Source organism: Ranitomeya imitator, chromosome 10, assembly GCF_032444005.1.
Source record: "Ranitomeya imitator isolate aRanImi1 chromosome 10, aRanImi1.pri, whole genome shotgun sequence".
In the NCBI taxonomy this organism is placed as follows: domain Eukaryota; kingdom Metazoa; phylum Chordata; class Amphibia; order Anura; family Dendrobatidae; genus Ranitomeya; species Ranitomeya imitator.
Genome location: NC_091291.1, coordinates 34,663,242 through 34,684,976, shown reverse-complemented (window position 1 = coordinate 34,684,976; position 21,735 = coordinate 34,663,242). Strand labels below are relative to the sequence as shown.

General features: G+C 45.8%; 1 protein-coding gene across 1 annotated transcript in view; it reads left to right on the top strand.

The window, feature by feature from the left end:
• SNRNP70 (small nuclear ribonucleoprotein U1 subunit 70) overlaps window positions 1–20,450 on the top strand; it is a 28,351-nt gene extending 7,901 nt beyond the window's left edge. The window contains exons 2-10 of the mRNA XM_069741955.1: window positions 3,192–3,347; window positions 3,610–3,672; window positions 4,012–4,066; window positions 4,188–4,252; window positions 4,399–4,461; window positions 4,987–5,068; window positions 11,807–11,908; window positions 12,306–12,393; window positions 19,349–20,450. Of these exons, the coding sequence (XP_069598056.1) occupies window positions 3,201–3,347; window positions 3,610–3,672; window positions 4,012–4,066; window positions 4,188–4,252; window positions 4,399–4,461; window positions 4,987–5,068; window positions 11,807–11,908; window positions 12,306–12,393; window positions 19,349–20,114 (1,431 nt within the window). The 5' untranslated portion in view covers window positions 3,192–3,200 and the 3' untranslated portion in view covers window positions 20,115–20,450. The remainder of the gene's footprint in view (window positions 1–3,191; window positions 3,348–3,609; window positions 3,673–4,011; window positions 4,067–4,187; window positions 4,253–4,398; window positions 4,462–4,986; window positions 5,069–11,806; window positions 11,909–12,305; window positions 12,394–19,348) is intronic.
• Window positions 20,451–21,735: the final 1,285 nt, after the last annotated feature.

Below are 21,735 nucleotides of genomic sequence, written 5' to 3'. Positions count from 1 at the left end.
GTCCAACCGCGTGCCGCCTATGGTTTTTTCCCTGCCTTCTCTTTTGGCCTTCCTTCAGGCAGGACTGGATTCGGGCCTGGCTCTTAGTTCCCTGAAGGGTCAGGTCTCTGCGCTTTCCATCCTCTTTCAGAAGACCTTGGCCTCTCGGCCACAGGTTAAGACCTTCTTTCAGGGGGTAGCCCACGCCGTCCCGCCGTACAGGGCCCCTGTGGAGGCATGGGACCTAAACCTGGTACTGGACGTTTTGAAGGTTTCTCCCTTTGAACCTCTTAGGGAGATTCCTCTATCAGTTTTATCTTGGAAGGTGGCCTTTCTTGTGGCCATCACGTCCATTCGCCGCGTTTCCGAGCTGGCGGCACTGTCTTGCCGCCCTCCGTTTTTGGTCATTCACCAGGACAAGGTGGTCTTCCGACCTCCACCTTCTTTTCTTCCTAAGGTGGTTTCCACCTTCCACCTCAACGAGGACATCGTTCTACCTTCCTTTTGTCCAGCTCCGACTCATCCTCTGGAGCGATCGTTGAACAAGCTGGACCTAGTCAGGGCAGTGAGGATTTATCTGGATAGAACATCCTCTTTCCGGAAGACGGATTCATTTTTCGTCATTCCTGATGGCACGCGCAGAGGCCAGCCGGCTTCTAAAGCGACTATTGCTCGCTGGATCAGAACGGCAATTTTGGAGGCTTACCGGGTCAAGAACAGAGTGCCCCCTCCTGGGATTAAGGCTCACTCTACCCGGGCAGTCGGCGCCTCCTGGGCGGTGCACCACAGGGCTTCCGCCCTACAGCTTTGCAAAGCGGCAACTTGGTCTTCCATCCACACGTTCGCCAAATTTTACAAGGTCCATACCTACGCATCGGCGGACGCCAGCCTAGGCAGAAGGATCCTGCAGGCGGCAGTGGTGAGTCCTCTGACCTGATGGAAGTCTGTTTTTTCCCGCCCTTGGGACTGCTTTGGGACGTCCCATGGTTCCTGTGTCCCCCAATGAGAGGCGATAAAGAAAACAGGATTTTTGGTTGCTTACCGTAAAATCTGTTTCTTGAAGCCTCCATTGGGGGACACAGCACCCTCCCAATGTTTTTGTTATATGTTCTCTGACTGTTCTCACGTTTACAGTTCTCAAGTTTGTGGTTATGGTTTTTCAACCTTGTTCTTTCTCCTACTGCTTTCTCACTAACTGAAGAGTTTAATGCCAGTCGGTGGGGTGTACACTGCAGAGGAGGAGCTAATTTTTTTATTTGCATAGTGTCAGCCTCCTAGTGGCAGCAGCATACACCCATGGTTCCTGTGTCCCCCAATGGAGGCTTCAAGAAACAGATTTTACGGTAAGCAACCAAAAATCCTGTTATCGTGCTGAATAGTTGCCTTGTTCAAGACGTGACGTAGCTCTGAGACTCTTCTGAGACTTCTTATGCAGCAAACAACAGTTTGCCATTGATGACCTTTGTCCGCAGCACAAGGGCAGAATCTGGGAAGTCATCTGACTGCAGAAATGTTTCTGCCTTTTCCCTTAAAGTATTCCGCTTCAGACTAAGGGCTTTTAGGGTATGTGCACACGTTGCAGATTTTTCCGCACAGAATCCGCAAACCTTGGTAGAAAACGCAGGTGTGTTTATGATGCGGATTTGTTGCGGATTGTCATGCGTTTTTGATCTGCGGATTTGCCTCACTCAATGGGTGCAGAAACGTTGTGTTTCCGCACAAAGTATTGACATGCTGTGGAAATACGCAGTAAATCACACGGATTTTTCCGCAGCATGTTCACAGCGGTTTTTGTTTTCCATAGGTTTACATGGTACTGCACATCGCATGGAAAACTGCTGCGGATCCGCAGGGCCAAATCCGCTGCGGATCCACAGCCAAATCCACAACGTGTGCACATAGCCTCAGTCTTCATCGGGGGGGGGGGAGGTTTGTTTGTAAATATTTTGAGGCCATGTACCCATGTAGCGTACAGTGTGTTTTTTCACCTTTATTTTTTTTTTGTGCACCCAGGTGTTGGCATCAAAATACACTGTAGCAGTCTTCTAATTGCCATTTTTATGTTTTAGTGCCACTCGACACAATTTGTTAAAAAAAAAATTTATTGTAGGAAATTTGGATTGTTGTTGCATTTTCAGAATTGTCGAAAAATCCAAAAACGCACAAAAGTGTTTTTTTGTTGTTGTTTTTTTTTTTTTTTCGTTTCCTGAGTGTATTTTTTTTTTTTCATAGTTTTTGGACATGGTTGTTTTTTGAGACAATAGTATGAAGTATTCGTGTCTTGGGAGCAGAAAACACCTGAAGAATGGACCGGTCACTTCTTTTTAACCACACTGTGTTTTTGGAAATGTAAAGCCATTCATACTTTCAGTGTTTTGAACGTCTTAACAGCGAGTCGTTTTTATTTAAAAATGCATGTTTATTTTTTCTTTGTTTTAGTTAGCGTTTTTCGGGCAGGTTTCGGAGCTCATCTACCTGAAAAACGCATTGTGTTCACATACCCCGAAACGTTAAGACAAGCAGAATTGGAGAACTGATTCCTGGCAGCTTCCCGTGTGGGGCTACTTTCACACATCAGGTTTTCGCCGTCAGGCTAAAACCAGCTAAATATAAAAAAAAAAACTGGATGCGGCGAATGTTGCCGCCGGATCCGTTTTTTCCCCCATAGAATTGTATTAGTGGCGGATTGCGCCGGATGACATTGCGTTTCGTCCGGTTTTCTGCTGTTTCCGGAAAAAACGTCCATAGCAACGTTTTTTTGTTATCTCCGACGAAAAAGCCCGGCGCTTTCGGCTGTTTGCTAGAATGGGAGCCGGAAGGTGCCAGATCCGAAAATGACGGATTCCGGCGCCCGATTATGTTTTTTTAAAACTGAGCATGCTGCAAATTTTTTTTTTTATCCAATAATCTAGATATGCTAGCCAGATCCGTCGAAAAAAAAACACAAAAAAAAAAACGGATCCGTCACATCAATTTTTCACAATCTGTGCCGGAATCGGTTTTTCCAACATTCGCCGGATTGTGCCTGATGCAAAAAACCTGATGTGTGAATGTAGCCTTAGGGCTTATTCAGATGTTCTCATGTATAGACTGATGACTTTGATCAGACTTTGATATATATTTTTTTTACTCAAAGCACAGTTAGAAGAAAGCTACAGTACGGTTGTTATCTTTGTTATTGGTTGCACATTGAATTGTTTGTGTTTTTCCAGGTCTTCAAAATGACGCAGTTTTTGCCCCCCAACTTGCTGGCTCTGTTTGCTCCCAGAGATCCAGTTCCTTACCTGCCACCGTTGGAGAAACTACCTCACGAAAAGCACCACAACCAGCCGTACTGTGGAATAGCTCCTTACATTAGAGAATTTGAGGTGAGCTAAATTAATCTTTTTCGTTAGGCTGAATTCACACGTCTATGTGGCAGCATATGGCACCGGTGTTTAGTCCCTTCACATCAGGAGTCTCCGTACATGAAAACGCAAAAGTTGGGTGCCACATCAGTAGTCTCCGTACATGAAAACGCTAAAGTTGGGTTCCAGAGTAGGACCAAACTTGACACGCTTCGATGGAAGCCGTTCCAAAAAAATGTATGTGTGAATGAGGCCTTACTCTACTCTTTTCCACTCTACATAGGACCCCAGAGATGCTCCACCGCCGACAAGAGCAGAGACTCGTGATGAGCGGATGGAAAGAAAGGTACAGGCTTCATGTTACTATACATCTGTAGTGTTCATTGGCTGATTCCAGTACAGACCAGTGACATCTGATTTAGTCTTTCCGAGAACTTTTACAATAGATTGATTATTATCCATTACTTGTAAAGAAAAGAATATTAAGACCATTAAATTACTAAAGGGTTCTTGACAGCGGAGTAAAATTATAGAAACCTGTAGTAATAGTAGGTATGTTAACAGTATAGCAAAAACTAATGGTATTGAGCATTAAAATAAATGATATTAAGGTTACTGGCAGCATAACGGTTTGTACATGTAAGTAAGGCTTGCTAGATATTTCCAACTATTTTCCCCTGCGCAGAGGCGAGAGAAGATTGAGAGAAGACAACAGGAAGTGGAAAATGAGCTGAAAGTTTGTAAGTGTCTCGACTCAATATTTCATCCAGATATTTTCTGCCATTTTGTTTTGGGGTAAAACTTCCTTATTTATCCTTAATGTAAAAACTTTGTAACGTCACGTTTCTCTTTCCCAACCAGGGGATCCTCACAATGATGCGAATGCTCAAGGAGATGCCTTCAAAACGCTATTTGTCGCCAGAGTGGTGAGTTTCCATGTTGTCGTCTCTGGTTGTTATTGATTTGGAGGGGAAAGTTTGTTTCGGGAGTACTTGTGTTTTCGACTAGACGAGATGTATTTTTATTGTCCGTATTTTGTTTTAATTTTTTTTTTTTTTAAATCATGTTTCAGAACTATGACACAACAGAATCTAAGCTGCGAAGAGAATTTGAAGTATACGGACCTATCAAACGGGTATGTTTTATTTATTTTTATTAGTTTTTAAATTGCTGCTTGTCTCAATTGCTTTAGTATTCTGTTAATATTCTAGTTCATCTGAAACGTCATCCTTCACCCACTCCCAAAAAAGTCTTTGATTTTTATTTTTAAGATACATTCCCTGTCATTTTTATAAATCGTCTGTAAAAAGAAAATTCCACAGAAAGACTTGACATGCTGTTGATTTAAGAATGCACAAAGCATGCCAATTTGAGTGAATATTTTTCTGGACCTGCTGCAACTTTAGGATATGTGCACACCGCCTGAGTAAGCGCTAAAAATGCCACTCATCCGTATCTAAAAGATTTTTTTTTGTGCACTTACCCATGATCTGCATATTTCCCATCCAACTTTGCATTGAGAATTAAACTTTCTTTTGAGTGCACATTTGATCTTCAATAATGTAGAGTTTTGTTTCTTTGTGCTTTTGTGTCAGTTTTTTAGGTGAAGTGTAGCTTTTCTAGTAGATTACTTACATCCGTTTTGTTTCCAAACCTACAGATTCACATGGTTTATAACAAGCGATCAGGAAAGCCCCGTGGATATGCCTTTATAGAGTATGAGCATGAACGAGACATGCACTGTGAGTATCTTCTGATAATTTATTTTGTCATATGTTTGTCAGTCTAAATATGTAAAAAAACAAAAAAAAGCCCTTTAAGGGTTTGTTTCCAGAAGGTAAGTTATTGCATTATGTGGGTACCCGACTTCCACTAATCCCACCGCTGCACTCAACACACGAGGCAAGACATTATTATTGGCTGATCCCCTGTGTTTTATTTCATTTTTTTAATTATTATTATTATTATACTTCCATTGGATATAATTCTCCATGTAGTTAATTTCAGTTTAATCCTTCATCTCGTCCGTGATGGGGGGAAAAAAAGCAACAAAGAGCTAATCCTTTTGTGGACAAGACTAGCTCGCTGTGCTTCTCTGTCCGGCTCACCGGTGTAGGAGCGTCCTGCTTTTGACATATACACTATGCTGGTTTGTAAAACAGACCAGACTGGTGGATGCTTTTTCTTTTTGTTTTTTCTTTAAATAGTGAAAATTTGCTTTCAGGTTATTTGGTCAGTGTGCTGCCTGAGCACCCTGACCGAATATACGCTTGTCTGAGCAATCCCTAATATACAGATGTCAGAGAGTGGGGTTAGCTGTAATCCAAATAAAGCTAAAAAGAAAATATACTCGGGATTAATGTAACACGGGTCCTGCTCTAAATTGACATTATGATGGGCAACATTGCTGTAGTTATTAATGCCATGAATTAGGCCCTAAATCCACATAGTTTTATGCATTGAATCCTAAAGTATAAGTTGGAGTTCACCTTACTTTCCCAACTCCACTTGATGACCATAGATGTAAGATCCACATTAGCCATCTGTTGCCCATCTTTGTACTGTAAATTGTTTTCTACAAAAAAAAAGTATCCAATTGTGAGTGGGGTGTATTAATTTTGTGTTCTTATTGCCACTGCAGCCACCATTGTGATGGCAATTGCCACTGCTGGCTTGCAGCTGACGCTAATGCTCCCCTTTACAACATCTCATTGTATGGTTGGTATAAGGGTTTGTATGATGGGTAAGACTTTGCAGCATTTACACACGAGACACAGGCGAGCAAGATCAGTCTAGAAGTCACTTACTACACCATCACTGTCACCATGTCTAATAGGGAGGGTCAGCCAGTCAAGGTACGGAGGACAGTGAAAGTGGCATTGGTCCTGGCTAACTCCACCCAAAACTTAGCTCAGTCGTGATGTCTTTAGCTTTGCAGATATTATTTTTCCTTTATACAGTAAGCGGGTAGATACATTGCCAGCTCATAAAGTATTAATGCATTAAATCTTTTTTTTAGTTTTTTTTTTTTTTTTTTTTAGTTTTAGACTTCTAATTTTTTTTTGTTTTGGGTGGAATTACCCTTTTAAAATGGCGCCATCAGGTCTCCTACTTAACCCTCCAGGATTTCTATATAAGAAGCTGTTTAACTGCTGCCAGGAGTCTTTTCGGTCGCGTTTCGCAAAAGCATAGTTTGGAAAGGGACCACAGGGGAGAGATGTGACTAGTTCGGCTCAGCAATTGCTCCGTATATAGCAAAAGACCTGGAAATCTCCTGGAATGGGAGAAAATAGCCACCGGACGTGCCGGACTAGTCCCATCTCAGCCTACAGTCCACTGCTAACTTTTCTTAAAAATGTTTTGATTCCTTCTAAATCTAGTGACAGGTTCACAGCTTTCTGCAAAGAAATACTGAATCCGATCTATTTTTATAATTATTATTAATTTTATAAAAATTTTTCGGAACCCCGAATAGGAGACTTGAGTGACCTGCCTAAAATTTCATCTTAGGGTCATGTAACATGAGATCAGAGCAGAGGCTAGAAACCTGTAGTTCTAGAGTTAGCTACTGCAAGAGTTCTAATGTGTTTCTTATGTTGACACACCATTCTATACATCAAAGATAAACTGTTGAGGTACACGTACAGATATTCTGCACTGATTTTTTTTTGTTCATTTTTTTTTTATAGCAATTACAATTAGTTCCATTATCTTAACACATAATTGTCTAAGGCTCTGTGCACACGGCGATCAAGCCTTCTGTATGAGGTAGACATTCTCAATGAATATTTCATGACAGAAGGCTTCCCGGCATGCTTCTGTATAGGCTTACAGTCCTCCAATGTCACACGGCAGCCATAGTTTAAATACACAGCACACTGGGGGGGGTTATTTTTTTTTATTTTTATGTTTTTGATAGCCCTCTGTGTAGGAAAGTGCAGTTTGTTGCACTTTCCTTACATAGTTTAAAAAGTTGTACCAATAGAGATTTTTTTTGGGAGCCCTATTACCTTGTTTTCTAAATGTGGGGCTTAAAATGCAATGTGCACAGAGCCTTAGTTTGCTTACAGTAGAGCTTTAAAGGGTTTTTTTATAGCTAAAATTAGATTGCAATGAAAGAATCGGGCCATTGATTTGGCCGGTAAGCCTCCACTTGTGCTAAGACTTCTGCTTTGCAATATTTACCTACAATACTACTTGGAAAGGTAAGATTTCTAAGTAAGGCTACGTTCCCACAATGAACGTTTGGAGAGTTTTTGATGCAGATTTTCTGCTCCCATTACGTAAAATAGGTTACTTTCTTACATTCGTTCAAAAATTCGTAGCGTAAAAAACTCATCATGGGAACGTAGCCTAAAAGTAATTCTGTGCTGTTACGTAACACTACAAACCCCTCATTAGGAGCACAAGAAAAAGTGCTTCCGAGGTAGAATATGGTCCGACATGTAGCATTCGGGGGAACAGGCTGAGATCACGCCTATAGAAGAGATAGGCATTCTGAACATATTTGGGATCTTGGCCACATGGCTTCCTGATGTGTTCGTTTGCATATGAGGACGTAGGAGCAATAGTTATCACAAGCTTGAGTTCTGGTAGTCATCAGTCTGTCTATGTCCTACTTGTAGCCAGCTATAGTTGCAAAAAGGAGCATTTAAGGGGGGCTTTACGGAAGAAAAAATGCATTTTGGGCTAAATTTGTAATGAAATCTAGTCGAGGGTTTTTGTCAACTAGGTTTCAGTATAAATTTTGTATTTTGCAAACTTAGGTTTGTTTTGCACAGTCTATTGCCGGCTGCTGAACAAGTCATCACAAAATAAGCTGAATCATGACCACCGAGTTCAGCTCAAAGACGACACACAAGAGTTAAGCACTCACCGACTGATACTCGTTCTGCAACCGGCAAGGATCAAGTGAAATCAAACATGATTTTTATATTTTTTTTTTAGACCAAAACACATGCATTTAAATAGTAACTAAAAAAGTTGAACTAGATTTTCTGGATGAAGTTACGGCCTGGGTTAGGGTAGTTCTGCAGTCCCCGGTTTTAGTTCATGTTCACACTGTTTCCATTGTCTTTGTGGTGACAGTCGTGTAACGGTGCAGCCCGGTTAGTCTGTGTCTTGTGGGATGCAGTGTTGCAATTTGCAGCACAAGTCCTCCGTGCTCATTACTGTAGGGTTTTAGACATAGAGCGAGAAGTTTTTGGTTGCATTAATGCATGTCTAGGTAAGGTTAGCCTGAGCAAAGCGAGGCCTAGGGCCCAGGTAAGCCACAGGAACTGCGTGGAGTCATCCTTTCGCCTTCTCATTGGCGCATGATGCTTCAATCAAATAGAGGCAATAACGAATCGGCAGCCCACCAGCAATGGTAAATCTTCACTTTTTTTTAAAAGGATGAAGCCGAAGACTGCTTGGATGGAGAGGGGTAGGTGCGGGAAATAGGTTTGTGGTCAGTGGTAAGGCACTGTCTCCTCTCATTCTGATGTTACAATCACGACAACCTGATCAGGTTCCTGGTATTCTTGTTTGTAACTTCCTTGGGCCTCTATCCCATCCTTGATTATGGATGCAATTAATACCAATGCGCCCTCTCCCCCCAACCTTCCCTTCCACCCTTATTCACAGTTTTTCCCCCTCTTGTATCCAACCTGTTCTGAACAACGTTCTGTCTCCACTACGGTCCTTTGGCCAGGTTTCTACATCCACTTAACGTGAAGGTTCACCTTTTGATAAACTTGTATGTTAGGGAGTTGCAATATGGGCAATTTCCCTAATAGTACTGAAGTAGGGGCGTCAAAGGAATTATCTTTTCAAGAGAGCATGCATACATTTTTCCTTTGCGTGGAAAAGAAATCTGAAAGTGGGTGATGTCATGTCTGCCTTTGAAAAGAGAGTCCCTTTGATTTGCCTACTGCTAGCTAGCCACCTGAATTTCATCTGACCCTACTGCTAGCTAGCCACCCGAATTTCATCTGGCCCTTTTAAAGGGAACAGCTCCAATACAAGGCATTTTTTTTTGTTTAAGGAATTGCTCACAATGCAATTCACTAACGTAAAGTTTTGTAGACTTTTGGTATAGATCTGTCCTTGCAAATGTTGACATGGGATCTTTCTAAGCTTGCATTTAAAATATGTACCAGCTTACCAGCGCTGAAGTTCTAACTGTATGGTATGGTAATGGTGATCAATATCTCAGGGTAAAGGACTATCCTACCGCTGAGGTTTCCATCTACCAAGCTTGGTAATCTTGGTAGAGGTTCATAAACTGTCACTAGGAAAGAAGATTTCGGTGTTGTCGACCCATGTTTTTTAGTTTAGCCTCCTGAACTTTCCGGGAAGTTTGGCCGGTATGTACGGGTCATTCCTGCCAAACAAAAATTCATCCGACGGGCGGTTCAATCCGCAGAAAGGACATTTCTATGGACTCTTATACTAGGAGATGGCAGGTTGTTTGCCAATTTTCGAAGCAGAGACTTTTAATTGGAGCCCTCGTTTATCTGTCGGGTGCCGATCCAGCTTTTAAATCATGATTATACCGGAGCTAAGTAGAGCAGCTGAGACAGGTAAGCTTTTCTCAGCTTTGACCATATGCATAAAAAATAAAATAAAATGGACCTTCCAAGATTCAAACCTCATTTCCCAAGATATCGTCATGAAATTCGTTGAATTTGAGGCGGTAATTTGAAAAGGTTTTTGTAAGTAGTTTCATCAGGTAAACTTTTTTTTTTAATTACTTTAGTGGTCTTGTCTAGTGCTTCTTGCCATATATTATTGTAGCGCTTCACTTACCAGTGTGTTTAATTCTGTAGACACCTGCGAACATTGAAGGTAAACATGTAGCTGCCTTACACATAAAGTTGTTTTTTTTTGTTTTTTTGTTTTGTTTTTGGGACCCAAATAAAAGCACACAAGTTGGCATACATTGAAGTTCTTTTTATCTGGAGAATAGGAAACCTATTTTATAACATGTGCTTTCTCCTTTTCAGCTGGTGGGGTATATTATGAAGTCTGTTAAAAAAGAAAATGTCTCAAAGGTTGAGACGATTCCCTGTATCCAATTTTTTTTCGTTTAGTGAATCTCTTTCCTAAGGGAAGAGTCAGACGGCTGTAAAACTTGGGCAAGGATCGCAACGCAATGTTCGGCCATCGGCTCTCCTGACCCGAGCATAACAGCTGCATAGAAATATAAGCCATCGGGGTCATGAGAGCCGACGGCCAGTCCAAGCATTGCGTTGCGATCCTCATCGGAGTTATATGACCATCCATCCGACTCTTCCCTAAGGTTAGTGCTACCTTGGCTGTCATATATGTCTTTCTGACAAAGAACATACCAGTCCTCTGCTACATCACATGGCCGTTTATTTGGATAGTTGCAACAATGTGAGTAGAAAAAAATTGGGCAGTGTAACAGCGACATGTTTTATGGCTTAGAGTAACCATGTTTTAATTTTTTATTTCCTTAATTAGTAATACATATCAAAATAAGCAACTTTGTAATTCATCTTATAGAGAAATCTGCTTTTTTTTTTCCCTTGCCGGGACTGATCGATCATTTTCAAAATTCTCAATTCCTGTGTAAAATTTGTGTCGGTGAAGACAAAATGATAAATTGCTGCAATAGATGAGTTGGTGCTCATAAGATTCTATGCAGATGGAGGGAGGAGCTCTTCCCCTCTACATAGGAAATGAGTTTCGAAGGGAGGAGCTCTGTCTAACTCCTCCCCATTTATATTAAATCTTACTAGCTTCAACTGTCATTTATGTAGAGGAAAGGAGCCGCCTCTGGCTCCTCCTATCTGCATAGAATCTTAAGAGCACCAACTGTCATCTTATCGCAGTAATGTAAAAAATACAGATTTTTCCTGGGAAATTTGAGAATTAAAGATCCTGACTGAGAAAGTACATTTCTGTGATAAAATACATTACAAAGTTACTTATATTCATGTGTCCTATATTGATTTATGAGCTAAAAATTTAAAGCATTGGTCACTTTTAGCCCTAAGCACAGTTTTTCAAAACTTCAGTCGCTTATGATTGGGATGTTTTACTATGAAATGCAAAACACTTAAAGGGGTTGTATGAGATTAGGTTAACATAGCTTGCAGCTCATCGCCATCCCAGTGACATGGCCAGTAGTGGCGCGGGTCTCTTTAAGAAGACATGTTTATTCCCGACTTAATTCAACCCGTTAGCTTGGGGTTTTAATCAAGAGTCGAAGTGTACAGAGTATTGTATGTAGAATGGGTATGTTGCTGAAGACGGTGAAGAACATTGACAGTATGATCACCAGATGCTGCACCACCGGCTCTAAACCGTTCCTCGAACAGCGCGGAAGAGCAACCCATTCGATGTCCTGCGTTTTAGTATTCTGGTTTTATTTTACTTGTGTAAATTTTAAGGTACTGGGAAAAGGGGGAGATGTAGTGGTCACCCGGGCTAATTTCTTTTGTTCTGCCCCTTCTGGAAACAATGTGTTACAGCGGCATACAAGCATGCAGATGGAAAGAAAATTGATGGAAGGCGTGTGTTGGTTGATGTTGAGAGAGGACGTACTGTGAAAGGCTGGCGCCCACGCAGACTTGGTAAGAACATCGTTGTCAGTCGCTGCCTGGTCCCTTGAAGGAGCTGCAGTTTGTAAACAGATGGCATCATAAAAAAACAAACATGTATAATACTTACATTTTTGTAGTTATAAATTCTAGAGCACCTAAAATTGGAGACTTCTCGTGACAAAATTTACCGTTTAACAAATTTCCCTATTAATCTTGGAAACTGCCCTCAGCAGCAATGCAAAGAATCTGAAAATGGCTTCTCTACTAGCCCGACGGAAGGCAGTGGAGCCGTTGACATTGTTTTTTTATATTCATTTTTACACACCATAATTTTAAGATGGGTGCAATTTTAATTTCACTAGTAACAAGTAAAAGGAATGCCTTTTATTAAATGTTCTGCGATCTTTAAACTTGCCGAATGTTTTAGGTGGTGGTCTCGGAGGCACCAGACGCGGGGGAGCAGATGTTAACATACGGCACTCTGGCAGAGATGATACATCTAGATATGATGAGCGGTAAGGATTATATCCATAAGTATAATGACAGAAGTGTACAACCGACCACTGTAAACTAATTGGGGCCTACAAAAAGAAAGTTTTTAAGATTAACTTTTTTTTTTAACCATATTTGTCAACTGTCCAGTGCCTCCTCAAAGTTTAAAGGGATTTTCCACTACTGCATGACCTCCTTTCATGTGTCCTAACAATAAGCTGAGCTTGCCTGCTCAGACTCGTATCCATCATGGAAAGGTTGGGTTGACCCCCATTAGTGACCTCCTCTTCTCATTCTGTCCGATTTCGGTGCCCAGATTGGAAGTAGAGTAAAAAGCGGTGGCTCAGTGATGATAAAGGGTTATGTGGATCACACAGTTTTTTTGACTGACCGTTCAACTTAGGCCTCTTGAAGTCCATAGCCCATAAACACAGTGCAGATTAAAAAATAGGGATTTTTGTGTGTACTCACCGTAAAATCCTTTTCTCCGAGCCACTCATTGGGGGACACAGGACCATGGTTATGCTGCTGTCACTAGGAGGCTGACACTAAGCTGAGACAAAAAAGGGTTAGCTCCTCCCCTGCAGTATACACCCTCATGCTGGCATGCAGAGACCCAGTTAAGTGCAAAAGCAGTAGGATAATGAGAACAATATATCAAAAAACATTGGAACATAACATGTCAAACAACAGTCAAAGACTAAAAAAGATAACTAGCCGTAAGGCTACCAGGGTGGGTGCTGTGTCCCCCAATGAGTGGCTCGGAGAAAAGGATTTTACGGTGAGTACACACAAAAATCCCTATTTCTCCTTCGCCTCATTGGGGGACACAGGACCATGGGACGTCCCAAAGCAGTCCCTGGGAGGGAAACAATACAACCACGTAACTTCATGTACCATCTGACTACCAATGCGCAACGGCCGCCTGCAGGATACGCCTGCCAAGGGCCGCGTCCGCAGAGGATTGGATATGCACATTGTAATGCTTTGTGAAGGTATGCAGGCTGGACCACGTTGCGGCCTTGCAAACCTGCTCCGCTGATGCCTGGTGCCGGATGGCCCAGGAAGCACCCATCGACCGAGTGGAGTGAGCTCTAATCCCCGCCGGGATAGGACTGCCCCTGACCCGATAGGATTCCTGGATAGCAGATCGGATCCATCTAGCTATCGTGGATTTAGACGCCGCCAAACCCTTTCTGTGACCCTCCGGGAGCACGAAAAGGGCGTCCGATTTTCTGAAGTGTGCCGTTCTGGAAATGTACCTCCTGAGAGCCCGTACCACGTCCAGAGTATGGAGAGCCTTCTCGACCCTATGTTTAGGCTGCGGACAAAAGGAGGGAAGGATGATGTCCTCGTTAAGGTGGAAAGATGAGACCACCTTTGGAAGAAACGCGGGAGAAGGACGTAGGACTACCTTGTCCTGATGAAAGGCAAGGAAAGGTACCCGACAGGATAGAGCGGCGAGCTCTGAAACCCTTCTGATGGACGTCACCGCTACCAGGAAGGCAACCTTCCAAGAGAGAACAGAGAGCGGAACGTCTTGAAGGGGTTCGAACGGCGGTTCCTGGAGAGCCCCCAGGACCAAATTGAGATCCCAGGTCTCCAAAGGCATCCTGTAAGGAGGAACAACATGGGAGACTCCCTGAATGAAAGTCTGACCTGAAGGTTGGTGGCGATCCTACGCTGGAACAGCACGGATAAGGCTGAGATCTGACCTTTAAGAGAGCTCAGGGCCAAACCGGAATCCAGACCGGACTGAAGGAAATTCAGGATACAAGGGATGGAGAAGCTGAGCGGAGGGAGCCCTCGGAGCCTGCACCAAGAAAAGAAGGTCTTCCAGACGCGGTGGTAGATAGAGGCAGAGGACGCCTTGCGAGCACTTAGCATGGTAGGAATGACCTGCTGAGAGAAACCAGCACGAGCTAGAATCCAGGTTTCAACAGCCACGCCGTCAAACGTAGGGCCCCTGAGCTCTGATGGTAGATCGGTCCTTGGCGAAGTAGGTCTGGGCGGTCTGGCAACCGCAAGGGGACGTCGGCTACGAGCTGAACGAGCTCCGCGTACCAAGCGCGACGAGGCCAGTCTGGGGCGACCAGAATGACCGGTCCTCCCTCCGTCCTGATCTTTCGGATGACCTTCGGCAGTAAGGGAAGAGGAGGAAACACGTATGGGAGTTGAAAATGATGCCACGGCGAAATTAGCGCGTCCACTCCAATGGCCTGGGGATCCCGAGATCGAGCGATGAAGTTGTGGACCTTGGCGTTCCATCTGGATGCCATCAGATCCACGTCCGGGGTCCCCCAGCGAAGACAGATCTGGTGAAAAACTTCTGGGTGAAGTTCCCATTCCCCCGAGGCAAGGCCCTGGCGGCTCAGGAAGTCCGCTGCCCAGTTCTCGACTCCCGGAATGTGCACCGCCGAGATGATGGAGTGGTTGGTCTCGGCCCAACGAAGGATGAGAGAGACTTCCCTCATCGCCGCCCTGCTGCGGGTACCCCCCTGGTGGTTGATGTAAGCCACCGCCGTGACGTTGTCCGATTGGACTCTTATTGGGTGACCCGCAAGCAGAGCGTGGAAGTGAATCAGAGCAAGTCTGATAGCACGAATCTCCAGAATGTTGATGGGGAGGCTGGATTCCCGAGCAGTCCAACGACCCTGGGCCGAGTGGTGAAGAAACACCGCCCCCCAGCCAAGAAGACTGGCGTCGGTGGTTACCACTAACCAGCGGAACGGGAGGAAGGACTTCCCCTGGAGAAGAGATGGTCCCAGGGTCCACCAAATGAGAGAATGTCTGACCCGAGGAGACAGGGGACAAGGGAGGTCGAGAGAAAAGAGACTCCTGTCCCAGTTGTCCAGCAGAGCCTGTTGTAAGGGGCGGAGATGGAGTTGAGCGAAGGGAACAGCTTCGATTGCCGCAACCATCTTTCCCAAGATCTTCATGGCGAACCGAATGGTTCGCGGGCGAGGATGGCAGAGTGTACGGACTCCCTGCTGGAGCGCTTGGACCTTGGACCGAGGAAGCAAAACCAGCCCCCTTGAAGTGTCCAGGATCATTCCCAGAAAGGAGATCCGATGGGAAGGAACGGGAGATGACTTGTCTAAGTTGATCAGCCAGCCCAGGCGAGAAAGCGAATCCAGGGTAATGTGGACGCTTGACTCGCAGGCCTGAAACGACGGGCCCTTTATGAGGAGATCGTCTAAGTAAGGTAATACGACGACTCCTCGAGAGTGAAGAATGGCCATGACAGCCGCCATGACCTTGGTGAACACCCTGGGCGCCGTGGCGAGACCGAAGGGCAAGGCTGTGAACTGAAAATGGTCCTCTCGAATGGCAAAGCGAAGGAACCTCTGATGAGGCGGGAAGATCGGGATGTGAAGATAGGCATCCTTGATGTCTATCGAGGCCAAAAATTCCCCTCTTTCCATGGAGGAGATGACTGATCTGAGCGATTCCATCCTGAAGTGCCGGACTCTTACGCACCTGTTCAGAAGCTTCAGATCCAAAATGGGACGAACGGTCCCGTCCTTCTTTGGCACGACGAAGAGGTTTGAGTAGAAGCCTCTGAACCTCTCGTGTTCCGGGACCGGCACGATGACCCCGCTCTGGCGGAGGGAGTGGATGGCGCAAAGAAGGGCGCGAGACTGAGCTCCCGAACTGGGAAGACGAGAGGGGAAGAACCGAGTGGGAGGGGGAGAGGAGAACTCTATCTTGTAGCCAGACGATACCAGATCTCTGACCCATTCGTCGTGAACGACGGAGAGCCAGGCTTGTTGAAAAAGGAGTAGACGACCGCCTACTCTTCTGGGATCGACTGGCGCTGTTCCCGAGTCATTGAGAAGGGAATCTGGGAGGTCTGGAACCTCTGGTTCGGGGCTGCCTCGGTTTCCCGCGCCAGGAGGGATTAGGTCTGAAGGATGGACGAACGTCTCTGTCTGCGCGGGCGGAGCGGTCCGATCTGGGAAGGCCAGAGGGATTGGACCAGGCAGAGTTGGTACGAAAAGGCCGAAAACGAAAGTAAGGCTGGCGCTGGAAAGCCGCCTTGGGCCTCTGTTGGGGAAGAAACTTGCTCTTTCCCCCTGTGGCGTCGGAAATAAGCTGGTCAAGCTTTTCGCCGAAAAGACGCCCGCTTTGAAAAGGGAGAGAAATCAGGGATTTTTTAGAGGAAGAGTCTGCGCGCCAATCTCTGAGCCAAAGGGCCCTTCTAATAGTGATGGCGTTGGAAGCCGCCGAAGCAGCGCAATTTGCCGCGTCGAGAGATGCGAACATAACATAATCGCTGGCCATGGCTAGCTGCTTAGCCAGGTCCGCCATCTCCGAGGGGAGGTCCTGCTCATTAATGGATTTCGCTAGGGCATCCGCCCAGGAAACCATAGCCTTGGACACCCAGGCCGCGGCGAAGGAGGGAGACAGGGACGAGCCAGAGGCTTCGTACACCGAGCGAGCTAGAGAGTCTATCTGGCGTTCGGTGGGACTCTTAATTGAAGCGCCCTCCGGGACTGAGAGAAGAGTTTTAGAAGCCAGGCGCGAGACCGGCGGATCTACCGTGGGGGGATCCGTCCAGTCTTTCACGAGATCAGCTGAGAAGGGATACTTGGAAACCAAGACCTTCTTACCCGTGAAGCGCTTGTCTGGGTGTTCCCTGTGACGCCTGACTATGTCCAGGAAGGCTGGATGAGAGGCAAAAGCTTTGTGAGAACGCTTGGTTCTGGAAAAGGAGACCGCATGTTCCGGAGCGGAATTAGAATCGTCATCCACCTTTAGTGCGTGATTGACTGCTACGATGAGGGAGTCAACCGTGGCTCTGAACTCCGGAGCCTCCGGATCCAAAGAAATTTCAGACTCATGTTCAGAGTCCTGAACGCTTCGAGCCCCCAAAGAGGGTGAGCGAGAGGTGGAGCTGCCAGAGTCTGAGTGACGAGGAGAACGCTCCGGAGAGGTAGTACGGGTCCGTTTTCTGGACGACCGTGCCTCTTTAAGAGGCGAGCGGCCCCTGCTGGCCGACGATTCCCCTGCTATGGAGGGATCCCTTAGCACCTGTAGCGGATTGCCCCGTTCCCCGGGAGGATTTTGAATGGACTTGATGGCGTTAGCTAAAAAATCCACGGACTGAGAAAGCGAGGCGACCCACGGGGGGGGGCTAGGTACTCCAGGGTCGGCGGCGGTGGAGGGCTCCTGGGCACACGGGGCATCGCAGGCAGAGCAGAGGGGAGAGCTTTGAGGCCTGGGAAGAGGGGCCTGGCAGGTGGTACACGCAGAAAAGAAGGTTGTATGCACCTTAGAAGATTTTTTAGACCTTGACTGCGACATGATGCTAATGCAGACAAAATTACAGGGTCTATATAGAGGTGACCAGTGACTGAGAGGGCGCTGCAGAGGGGAGCTAACGATGTCTCCTTACCCCGGTCCTGTGTCCCGCTATCCAGGAGAGACGAACTGCTGGGGTGTTCACTCTGAGAGGAGGAAGCCGGCTGCACGTGGGCCACTGACGCGCCAGAGATGCGACAGGCAGGAGCTGCGGCGCTGAGGAGAGGGACCAAGATGGCCGCCGAGATCAGGAAGAGAAATCTCGGCGGCTGTGAGAAGCGCCAGGAGCGGGGGGCGGCGCCACAGACACTGGCTGGAGTGGGCGGAGCTTAGCGGCGGCGACCAGCGGCTAGGCCGAAGCCGGGGACTAAATTTGCGGCCTCGGCCCGGCGCGCGGTCGCGAGCGCCGGAAAGGGACAGGGACCGCCCAAAAAGCCTGCAGATGGAGCCCAGGGATGAGGAGCCCTCCTGACCGCCGGCGACACCCCCCCCAGTCCCCCCACCGGGCACTTACCCTGAAGATGGAGGTGAGAGGGAACCATGGTGCCATATATAGGAACGGTGCAGGGGTTGGGAAGCCTTCTATCCACCTACCCCACATGGGGGGTGGAGAGGAACCGTCCACCACCTGAGTCACAAGTCACATTGGTGATGCAGTGTGGTCTGCACGGACGCCACTGGGATAAAGCCACTGTACAGCCGAGGGTAGAACCTGGTGGACAGGGCAGATGTCCGGCAATAAAAAGGCCTGGCTGCAGAGGAGGATACTGGAGGTAGGAACACCAGTGCTCGTCTGTATAAGGGGAGATCGGGGCCCATTAGGGGAGAAACCGTCGCCCAAAAAAAGGACAGCTCAGGCAGTGGCTCCCACGTCGCAGGAGAGGATACGGTGAGGTGAAACTCCCGTGCTCGCCTGTTGTTGGTTCGGGGGAGATCGGACCTTAGAAGAATCCGTCGCCCCCTTCGTCCGGAATAGATGAAAAAAGAGAGAAAAAAATCAGTGTGCCTCCTACGGACACTAAGCTTAAACTGGGTCTCTGCATGCCAGCATGAGGGTGTATACTGCAGGGGAGGAGCTAACCCTTTTTTGTCTCAGCTTAGTGTCAGCCTCCTAGTGACAGCAGCATAACCATGGTCCTGTGTCCCCCAATGAGGCGAAGGAGAAAAGTATAACAAAAAATGATTGTTAGCATATGAAAAGGGGGTCATAAAGTAGTGGAACCCCCCTTTTAATGTAGGCCAGGATTATATAAATATTCAAATCCCTTTCCTGTTCCGCACACTCTTAGTATTGTAAATAATTCACTTTTGTCCTTTTTTGTAATTTCCAGTGGTTAGTGAATAGCATTGTGCTCGGGTGATCTCCGAGTATTTTGCAGTGCTCGGACATTTTTTTTTTTTTCATCATGATTTACAGCTGCTGGACAGCCTGAATACATGTGAGACTTCCCTAACAAACAGGCATTCCTCACATGTATTCAGCCTGGCTAGCAGCCGTAAACCATGCAGCTGAGGCGAGCAAAACTAAATGTCCGAGCACTACAAAATACTCGGAGAGCATGCTCGAGGAGACCCGAGCACAATGCTATTTGCTCATCACTAGTAATTTCCAAATATATACATTTTTTTCTCAATGTGAACCTATTGATTTTAAGGCTCCTCTTCTTTTAACAGGGATCGTGACCGAGAAAGGGAAAGGGACCGACGAGAAAGGAGTCGGGAGCGCGATAAGGATCGTGAGAGGCGTAGAAGCCGTTCCAGGGAACGTCGGAGAAGGTCCCGCAGTCGTGAAAAGGATGAAAGGAAACGTAGCAGGGAAAGAAGTAGGGATAAAGACAAGGATAAAGACAAGGATAAGGACAAGGATAAGGATAAAGATAAGGACAAAGATAAGGATAAGGACAGAGATCGCAAACGTAGGAGTCGTAGTAGGGACCGGAAACGGGATAGAGATCGTGACCGGGAAAAGAAAGAGGAGCGTGTTGAAGGGGAAAGTCAAGAAGCTGCTGAAGTTACTATTGAAGACTTACAGGGTGTTGATGCAGGCTTGGATGGAATTGAGTACAAGCCAGAGCCAGCAGAAGAGAAAAGTAGGGATCGTGACCGAGAGAGGGATAGAGAAAAGGACAGGGATAAAGATAGAGACCGGGATCGAGACAGGAGACGCAGCCATAGAGACCGCGATAGAGATAAGGAAAGGGATCGGGACAGGGATCGCAGGCGGGACAGAGATAGGGACAGGGACCGAGATCACAAACGGGATAGAGACCGTGGTGACCGCAGTGAGAAAAGGGAGGAGAGAATTCCAGATAACGGTATGATTCAGGAGCAAGCTGAGGAGACCAGCCAAGATATATACTTAGACCAAGAGTCCATGCAGTCTGGAGATGGCTATTTATCCACAGAGAATGGCTTTATGATGGAGCCTCCTATGGAGTGACCTTGTCTAACCTGACGAACTCTCCATCCTCAAATGAACTTTTTCTTCTGTAGCCAGATTTCGTAGTGTACATTCAAGAAGCCACATCCACTGTTTCTCGCTTGTGAATACAACTTGGATCCCCCCCACAACCGTGATTACATGTGCAGTTACTAAACAGTAATGCTATTTACCATCAGTTTCGGACTTCACCATTGCAAATTTTTTTTTTTTTGTCTTGTAGGTGGGTATGTTTTACATGTTTATGTAACACAATCATCCCTGAATTTGTGTAAAGTTGCATTTATTTTATTTCCTTTTTTACGGCCTCTCAAAAATAAAATCATTTTAATGTTGGTCTGTTTTGGGGATATGTGCTTTCATTTATTTTGCCAGTAATGGGTCATACTCTGTCATGGACTGGATGTTTTGTGGTATAGCTCGTGACTCCTGGTCACTTTCTGGTTACTCCAGTTCTTTTCCTTCCATAACCTCTCCTCGTGCGCTATACTCAGTTGGCTGACAGTGCAGCTTAGGTCTAAGTTACGGCTAGTAATGAGCGAGTATACTCGTTGCTCGGGTGATCTCCCGAGTATTTGTTAGTGTTCGGAGATTTCGTTTTTGTTGACGCAACTGTATGATATACAGCTACTAGCCAGCATGATTACATGTGGGGGTTGCCTGGTTGCTAGGGAATCCACCCATGTAATCAAGCTGTCTAACAGTCGCAAATCAGGCAGCTGAGGGGACTAAAACTAAATCTCTGAACACTATCAAATACTCGGAAACCACCCGAGCAACGAGTACTCGCTCATCGCTAGTTATGGCCCATCTCTGGCCGGCATGGTAGTTCTGGCTTGCCTTTTATTTCGATCCTAGAAATGGCCCTGAGGATCTCTACCACAGAAATGACTTGGTTCCTTAACGTTCGTGAATCTGGGCAATAAACAGGAACCCAACTTCCCTCAGTATCTTTTTAAAGGGGAGACTGTTCCCGGAACTCTCCTCAGTTCCTGTCAGTGGACAAATTTGGAGAAACTTGTTCTTTTAGGAGTTCCTGTTTTTTCTTTTTTTGTTTTCTAAGCCACGCTTGATTTAATTCTGAGTCATGGCGACTTGATGGATGATCGATCTGTATGAAGAAAAATCTTTTGCAAGCCTACCTAGCTCCTCTAGGGTTTAATCATGTTCTCTTGATAGTATCAAGCCATCAGGTTGCTGGTCTTCCTAGTTCTTTTAATTCTTCTGACCATAACCTCCTTCGGCAGTAATTGCTCTCTTTGGATGATGTACAAGACCTCTAATCCACCAGGTGTTACAGACTGAATTTACTTGTTCAGCAAAAGTCTCTTCTAAGAGCAGTTTGTAGTCTTGGATGGCCCTTGTTTCCATCTTCTGATCAGATGGATGCATCCCTCTCACCTCCTGGTGACTGGTGGTCTCATGTCACCCACTGTGGTATGTCTGGTGGAGTGCTTTAGGAGGATGGAAAACCAAAAATGAATAAATGTAATAGGAAATTCTACTTCCCTAGGTGAAAAAAGAAATAATTTGATAAGGAGGAGCTAGTCTGTTGGAAAAGAGCCAAAAATAATAGCTTCTGTGGTGCAAGTTTCTACCCTTAAGGATATGGTTTTCTTGA